The following is an 8,894-nucleotide window of genomic DNA, read 5'->3' as shown; positions in this document are numbered from 1 at the left end:
TGCGGCCTGTCGGCCCTTCCCCAGCAGCCTCTCTTTCCATCTGATCAGTGTCTGTCTCTGGCCCACACAGGGTCGGTCTGACTCAGGATGTCTCCTGTTCTTCAGCTTCTTCTCTGTCCGTTGCTGTGTATCTGCGCTTCTCTCTTCTTCCTTCCAGCTAGCTGGAATGTGGCTGTGACAGCTGGATCTCAAGCCGCCACACCAGACTATGAGGTAGAAGTCCTGAGTTAGAGGGGATAGAGCGGCAAGTCAGCTGCAAAGACAGCTGAAGCTAAGGCCAGACCACAGGGCAGAGCAAACGTTGCTCTACCCACCCCGCTCACCTGTTCAGGGAAAACTGAGACCCAGTGAGGCCAGATGCTGCGGTGGGTCTGCGAGTGAGCCGTGAGGAGTGTGGCTAAGAATCAGCCCGTACCTACCTCATCCTCCTGCTCCTTCCCCAGAACTCTCCCTTGGTTTGGTTTTGGGTCACAACTGGTGATGCTCAGGGGTGACTCCTGGCTCTGCACTCAGGAATTATACCCGGCAGGCTCTGGAACCAAATGGGATGCCGGGGATCGAACCCCCGTTGGCCACGTGCAAGGTAAGTGCCCTACCCGCTGTACTGTCACTCCAGCCACCAGGGCCCAGACTTTGGGCTCTGCTCCGGTCTTTGGTTGGGGACCCCTCTGTGGCTCAGCTCCAAGGGTGACAGGCCTGGGTCACATCTCCGAGCGTTCTGTCTGATGAGGGCCTGGAAGACCCTCTACCCACCAGCGCTCATGGGCAGGTCTGTCTGTCGGGTCTGCCTTTCCCATATCTGACACTGGTCATTTCCTGTCCTGCGGCCTCTTCTCTGGACATTGCTGTGTGTCCCTGCCTCTGGTTTCTCCCTTTCTGTTCCTTACCCTTCTGTCCCTGAGCCGTAGAAGAGTCACCGCCTCTGAGGGTCCGGGCAGGATCCGTGTCGGGGCCCAGGCATGAGCTGACTTGGCCCTCCCTTGGCCAATTCTGAACCCCTGAAGTCACACACACACACACACACACACACACACACACACACACACACCGGCAAACTGCACATCTCCAACTCAGGGGGGTGAGGGCTGGGAGGCAGTGAGGAAGTGGGGTGACCAGGCCACCAGGAGTGCTATGGCATCAGCTTGAGGCCAGGAACCTATCCCCCCGCCTCCAGAAGGTCCATTTCTCCTGGGACAAATGAACCGGGGTCCTGGCATGGTCGAGGGGTCACCGATCCAGCCCGGGCCCCTCCAACTGCTGCTGCGTGCAGGAGGCCAGCACTAGCTACAGAGCTATAAGGACTCTCTGACAGTGCTCCGCACTGCAGCCTGGAAGGGCTCTGGACAGATAGAGCCTACAGCTAGACAGGGCAGGGGTGTGAGGACAGGAGCAGAGTCACCAGTCTGAGGGACAGTTCCAAGGTGACCAGGTCTCACAGCCACTGAAGGGATGAGACCAGGCCTCTGTATTTTTGTCTTGTTTGGGGGGAGGGGTGGGGCATCACAGCTAGCAGTACTCAGGCTTACTCCTGGCTCCATGCTCAGGATCACTGCTGGTGGGGCTCGGGGGGCCTTATGTGGTGCCAGGGATGGAACCCGGTTGGCTGAGTGTCAGGCCAGTGCCCTTCCTGCTATACTATGGCTCTGGCCCCTCTAATGTCTTCACCACTGACCATCTCGGGGACCAGAGGTCCCACCGGGCAATGAGGAGAGGCTGGTCAGGTTTCTGCGACTCTCTCAGTCCACAAGCACCTGGGACTGAGGACCTGGCGGAGGTCGGGAGAGGGAGGGAGCTGGGTGCTGAGGTCCAGTGGGGAGCCGCAGTGGTGACCACATGGTCACAGGGCTGGGGAGTGAAGAGGCCACCCCTTCCTCCCCCACCCATCTGTCCACGCCTGTTTCTTCATCTGTGCAGAAGGAAAACAGTCCCAGCTCCAGGCCCTGGGGGCACCGGAGCGTCCGCTCACAGATGGCCCTGCCACGGGACAGCAGGTCGGCCACTGAGGGGCCAGCGGCTGGGGGCTGAGCGGAAGCTTGGTCCTTAGGGGTGGGGATCAAAGGCCGCCAGGAGCCTGCAGGGGAGCTGAACTCGGCTGCTGTGAACAGCAGGAAGAGGCCCTCCTGTGGTGGGGGGTCCCATTCAGGCAGCTCAGACTCAGCACTGACCCCTCCCCACCCCAGCTCACCCCTCCTTCATCCCCTCCCTGCCCCCTGCCCCAGGATCATCCTCTCACATAGGTCAAACCTTTGAAGCCCCAGGAGGGAATCAGGGTGTGACAGCCTCTTGGGGCAGAAGCAGGAACCTGGCCCAGCTCCACTTCTGCTCTGGGGACCTCAGTTCCCCATCTGCAAAATGGGGATGGGCCCTGCCCTCGAGGATTCACAGAGGTCTCCAGGCCTTCCCCACGAGTTGAGGCCAGACCCAGAATTGCCTGATCATGGAGGGAGGGGGGTCACTGCCTCATGCCTGTCACTCAACCCATTCCCCACTGCTACCCCATTGGAGCACCAGGATTCATCTCTGGGTCCAAATGAGGGCCAAAGGTCCAGAAAGGGGATGGGTGGAGATAGAACACCAGGTAGCATGATTCCCTGGCATGTGGACAACCTGAATTCTATCCCTGACACTACATACAGTCCCTGAATCCCTTCAGAAGTTGATCCCTGAGCCAGGAGTAAGTCTTGAGCACTGACAGGTGTGATTCAAAAAAACAGAAAACAAATCAAAAAAGTCCCAGGGGTCAGAGTGATAATAAAGCAGGTAAGGTACTTGCCTTGCATGAGGTTGCCATAGGTTTGATCCTGGCCTTACATATGGTCCCTAATCCCTGCTAGGACTGAGCCCTGACACAGAGTCAGAAGTAAGTTCTGGGGCCGGAGTGATAGCACAGCAGGTAGGGAGTTTGCCTTGCACGCGGCCGACCCGGGTTCGATCCCCGGCATCCCATATGGTCCTCCAAGCACCGCCAGGAGTAATTCCTGAGTGCAAAGCCAGGAGTAACCCCTGAGCATCGCTGGGTGTGACCCAAAAAGCAAAAAAAAAAAAAAAGAAGAAGAAGAAGTAAGTTCTGAGCACTGCCAGGTGTGCCCCCAAAATCAAAAGAAACAAATGTCTAGAAAGAACTTCCCTTCTCACAGGTGAAATCTAGAGTTCTTCAAGATCCAAAGGACCATTTCTTCTTTTTTAGCACGGTAGAACCTGGATCAGGTCTACCATCAGATCATTTATTCATTCAAGCACCCATTCATCCATCCACCCAATAATCCAACCATCCCTCCATTTATCCATCCATCGCTCCATCATCCATTCGTCCATCCATCCATTTTATCCACTCTCCCTGCTATCCATCCATCTGTCCAAGCATCCAAGCATCGATTCATCACTCACCCATCACCCATCAATCCTTACCATCTACCATCCATCCATTATCCATCTGTCCATCCAGTCATCTATCCATTGCTTCATCCTTCCCTCCATCCATCTATCACCCCCATCTATCTGTTAAGCCATCTATCCACCATCCATCTATCCATCCATCCATCCATCCATCCATCCATCCATCCATCCATAATTTTTTATGTTTTGCTTTTTGGGTCACACCCGGCGTTCGACAGGGTTACTCCTGGCTCATGCACTCAGGAATTACCCCTGGCAATACTCAAGGCATCATATGGGATGCTGGGACTCGAACCCAGGTTGGCCACATGCAAGGCAAATGCCCTACCTGCTGTGCTATGGCCCAGCCCCATCCATCTATAATTCTTTAGCTATCTAACAGGCACCTATCCTTTGCCCAATCCTGTCCTGGGAATACAAACATGTTACCTGACAGATGATGCTATTGTGTGTGGAAAAAATCATCAGTTGGGACAGGATGGCTGGGGTGGGGAGGTCACTAACCTGGTCCACAGGCCAGGAGACTCTGAACCAGTGTGCAAATGTATCAGATGACACATTCTTCTGTCCACATGAGGTGGACAGAAGAAACAGTAGTAGCAAAGGCATCCGGCAGGGAAAATTGGCTGGCTTGGCCTGGGGCCAAAGCAGGCCTTCATGGAAGCCTGGGCCATCAGACTCAGGGAATTGAGCCACTCATCAAAAAGACCAACCTGAGTAATTGCACTTGCTGTGCTGCCCAAAGGAGCCACAGCCTTAGTGACAAACAAAACAGTGGTTTCCAGGGCCTGCAGGGAGGGGAACAGAGCTGCTGTTCTAGAATTTCTGTTTTACCAGATGAAAGGAGATCACAGATGGGTTGCACAACCGTGTAAATATATTTAACACTGGAACTGCAAACTTAAAATGGCTACGACAGGGACCGGAGAGAGGAGACAGTAGGTCAGGTTCTTGCCTCAGACATGGCAGACTCAATTTCCATCCCCAGTACCACATAGGGTCCCCCTGAGCACTGCCAGTAGTGATCCTTGAGTGCACAGCCAGGAGTGAGCCCTGAGCACTTCCCCATGGGGCTGAGGCCAGCCCCAGAGGGCACAAAGGGCCCCACTCCAGGTGTACCCTCAAAATGATGGCACATAGTACATTTTGTGTTAGAGCTATTCTAGCACAATTAAAGAAACACACATGCACACATGCCCCAAAATAGTAGTGGGGCAGGCCTGGGAGTCAGTGGCAGGGCACAGGCCTTGTATGAATAAGGGCAGTTGTCCAGAGACTGAGTAGGGAGGAGGGGCTAGGAGGTCAGAGGTGGAGGACGCTCACCACAGTCACCGCAGACCATTGGCAGGAAGCTGGAGGGAGGAGGAACCAGGAGGGAGGGGGAGAACAGGTATGTTGAGGGGTTCAGGGTAGACCACGGGGATATGCTGGGGGCACAGTGCACAGAAAGCAGAGGGAATTTGCTCCCCTCTTGTAACATTTCCGGGGGTCACTTTACTTTATTTCTTTTTATCTTGGGGGTCAGTAGGCAAAGCTCAGGCATTAGTCCTGGTTCCACACTCAGAAATTAGTCCTGGGAGTGCTTGGGGCACCACATGGGACACTGGGGATTGAACCCCGGGTTGACCACATACAAGGCAAGTGCTTAACCCACTGTACTATCTCCCTGGCCACTTTCAGGAAGGTCACTTCCTAGGGAAGAGAGCCACTTGGGCTGAGTCACTGAACCTCCTAGACGTGAGGCCTCTCAAGTTTCCAGGGAGCTTCCGCCAGCCACTTCCCCTGCCTTGGCCAGACTATGGCTTTCAGGATGCCTGGTGGGGCTGCCGACTGGCCGGGCTGGGAGAAACTCAGCCAGCCTGCTCCCGCCCACTGTACAATGAGGCCTCTGACACCCAGGTCAGGAAAGGGTCTTTCCATGGCCTCCTGCAATCCAGGTGATGTGAATGCTAATCTACTCTGGCTGAACCTCTGTTTCTCCTTGGGGAACCCGAGGAGGCTGAGTCTAAGAAACTTACTACACGGGGCTGGGGAGAGCCCCAAAAGACTGGAGTATGTGTTTTGCCTTTGGGAACCCCCAAATTCTATAGCCAGCACTGCAGGGCCCTCCAAGTGCTGCTGGGAGAGATCCCTGAGTATTGCCAGGTGTGGCCAACACGCCTACTGCCTGCATGAGTGGGGCTGGCCAGTCCTACCTCCAGGCAGACCCTTTCCCTTCTGAAGAGGAAGCATTCCAGTCACAGTGAGCCCGGAACTCTACTACAGGACTCTTGGTGCCCAGAAATGTGCACTCTAGGGGCCGCAGCCCTATACAGCAGGTAACGTGTTTGCCTTGCACACGGCTGACCTGAATTCAATCTGAGGCATCCCAGAAGGTCCCCCAGCACCGTGAGGAATAATTTCTGAGTGCAGAGCCAGGAGTGATCCCTGAGCATTGCCAGGTGTGACCCAAAAAGAAAAAAGAAAAAATATATTTGCACTGGACTCAGAACCTGGACAGCTTCAGGGGACAGGAGCACCTATTAGATTGCATTTAAGTCCCTAAGCCAGTTCCAAGGCATGGTTGGTAGAGAAAAGTGGGAACAGACTCAGCTCTGCTTCTTGCTGATTGTATGAGGTGAGGTCCCCTACACTCAGCGTCTGCCTCATCCATGTGTGTCATGATAGATCTCTCAGAGCCTGTGCTGGCCAATGCCCAGGAGCAGCATCATGTCGTCCGTGCTGGTGGCACGGGCTAGTGACGGCAGTCATGTCAGTGCAGGAAGAGGGTGTGCTCTTCCCAGGGAGGCTGCTGGTGAGGCTGATGGCTGAAAGGGGCGGTGGAGGTTGCAGGAATAGTCACTGCGGTGCAGGTGGTAATGGCGGGGATAGAGAGGGCGGTGGTGATAACAAGGTAGAGATGGTGATGGTGACTGTGGTGGTGGAGCCGACAGCAGTGGTGATGTTAGTGGTGGTGATGGTCAAAGGTGGTAGTGATGGCGGTGGTGATGGGTGAGTTGGGGGAGGGACAGCAGGGGTGAGAGTGATGAGAATGGGGATGTTGAGGGTGGTGGTAGAAGAGATGGGAGAGATGCTGATGGTGCAGATAGGAGTTTTGATTAAGATTTTTACTAAAGGCACATGAGCGGCCCCTCCGTTCCTGAACGCCCATGACCCCAGAGGCCAACTAATACTTTCGGCACCCAACAGCTTCTTGCAGAAATGCCTCTAGACTGTGAACTAAGCTACGGCCCCATGCCGCCCTGGGAGGGGAAAGGTTTTTCTCTCTCGATCTTTCCTCTCCCCAGCGGTGTGGTGACCGCCATCTTATACGGCCCACTAAGGAGAGGTACGAGCTTGCAGTGATGCAACTTCTGGCAGAAATTTCTCTGGACTTACTTACTAAAATACCAGAAATCCAAAACTGCGCGGGCTCATATGCTCCTCATTGAGACAGCAATAGAAAAGAAATTATCAAAGGATGCCTTTTCGGCAGGTCTGATTGCTGGGGGAAAATTCCGAATAATAATAATGAGTTTTCTGTTGAAATATTGAATGTAATCAAAGTAAAGAGAAAGTAAAGTGAAAATCATCAGCCACACAGGCAGGGAGTGGGGGGGTATACTGGGGTTCTTGGTGGTGGAACTTGTGCACTGGTGAAGGGATGGGTGTTTGATCATTGTATGACTGAGACTTAAGCCTGAAAGCTTTGTAACTTTTCACATAGTGATTCAATAAAAAAAGAAAAAAGATTCTTATTAAAGAGGGCTGGAGCAAGAGCACAGCAGGGAGAGCACTTGTCTTGCATGAGGCCGACTCAGGTCTAATCCCTGGCATCCCATATGGTCAACCGAGCCCCACCAGGAGGGATTTCTGAACACAGAGCCATCAGTAAGCCCTGAGCACTGCTGAGTGTGGCCCCAAAGCAAAACAAAAAGTCTTACCACGGAGAATCTGCCATTGAGTATCAGTGTGGAAGAGGGCTCCAGCCTGCTCCCACTGTGGGGTCAAACCCTGGGCTCCTACACGGGCAGCTGTGCCCTATATTGTGCTTTTTTTTTCTTAAGAAGGCAAACTGGTTCCGTAAGCAGGAACTAAGGGCGCGATCCCAGAAATGGCCACTGGGCCTCTTTCCCCAGGCCTCCCAGAAATGAGTCCATCGAGAGAGGCTTTTACAGCCCTGACCAACCGCATCTCATCTGTCCACACAGAGCTCCTCACCCCTGCAGAACTGCACCCCGACTTTCCCCAGAGTTCAAGTTTTTAGTGCACACTATCACTGACTTCTCTCTAGTTTTACCCACTTCCTGCCCCTCCCCAGGGCTTCCGGAGCTCAGGAGTCTTTGCTGGAGCAGCTGCTGCACGTCCAATGCCCGAGACAGCAACTGGCAGCCAGCAGCTTCTCATCGCGGCTTGAAGAGGGAACAAGGTCCGGCGGGAGGGAACCATGGCTGCCTTTGTTACCTGGTTTCTCCTCAAACAAACAGAGACGGGTGGGGTGCGGCCCTGAGCACCCAGCATGTAGGCCCTATGGCGAACCCCAGATGGGGACGGCGGGCAGGAGGGGGCAGTGCTTAGCTGTGGGGTTGTGTCTGCCATGGCATCCGGAGGGCCAGAGCCCTGGGTGCCTGCCCCGCTGCTGAGCCAGAGTCTGCGGACCGAGGAGAAGACCCTAGACCTGGAGTTCGAGGTGCTGAGCGTGGAGTTCAATGAGGAGGGCAGCTATGCCCTGCGCCTGTCAGCTGAGAACCCCCTGCAGGCAGGCTCTGGAGCTGGGGTGCTGCTGCAGGTGAATGATGAGGACCCCCGCCTTGCCTGCTCCACTGTCACAGAGGTCATTGAGCAGCGGGACCCAGGCCAGAGCCTTCCCCTCACCAGGAGCAAGTTTGTCTTTACTTTGCCCAAAGGTAGGAAGGAAGGGAGGGAGGGGATGGGGGACAAAGGGGTGCTGGACCCCTGTTCAGCATCCTCAGAGAGCCCCCGAGCCGGGGAGGGAAGGCCCAGTCCCGCCTGTGTGCTCTGGACAATGGTTGTCTTCCGTGATCCTGTAGCACACTGGTCAGTGTTGGGCAGGGAGGACATGCAGGGACACGTGGCAGTGGGTGAGCACTCAACAAAGAGCAGCTCTGGCACCAGTCCCGGCAGGGGGACCACACGGAGTAATATTTGGCCACATCCCCACACACTGGTATGGACACTGGATAGAGACCCCCAGCCCTGCCTCCAGGTCAAGCGGTTGGAGAGACAGGAATCCCAGAGAGAGAACACCTAAGAGATGCATTAAAAAGCAGATCTCAGAGAGATTGTGAGACCATCCAGTGAGGCTTCCTGGAGGAGGGGAAATGTGAAAAATTGGGGAAACCAAGTCCCAGGCCTTCAGGTGACCAGAGATCTGGGCAGGTGGAACCTACCCCGGGGGGGGGGGGGTGTTGTGGGAGGGGGTTAGGAACCTATTTGTTGCTAAGATCCTGCCTTTATCAGTAGGGGGGGGACAGTGGCAGGTCCTGGGTGGGTGTATG

General features: G+C 54.9%; 1 protein-coding gene across 1 annotated transcript in view; it reads left to right on the top strand.

Moving 5' to 3' along the window:
* Positions 1–7,972: 7,972 nt before the first annotated feature.
* Positions 7,973–8,894, top strand: part of LOC101549557 (coiled-coil domain-containing protein 33) — a 62,901-nt gene continuing 61,979 nt past the window's right edge. Inside the window, exon 1 of the mRNA XM_004611840.2 lies at positions 7,973–8,282. Coding sequence (XP_004611897.2) covers positions 7,973–8,282 — 310 coding nt within the window. The remainder of the gene's footprint in view (positions 8,283–8,894) is intronic.

The sequence above is a fragment of the Sorex araneus genome, chromosome 3 (assembly GCF_027595985.1).
Source record: "Sorex araneus isolate mSorAra2 chromosome 3, mSorAra2.pri, whole genome shotgun sequence".
Taxonomy (NCBI): domain Eukaryota; kingdom Metazoa; phylum Chordata; class Mammalia; order Eulipotyphla; family Soricidae; genus Sorex; species Sorex araneus.
The sequence above is the reverse complement of the archived record's forward strand: the minus strand, read 5'-3'. Positions and strand labels throughout refer to the sequence as shown.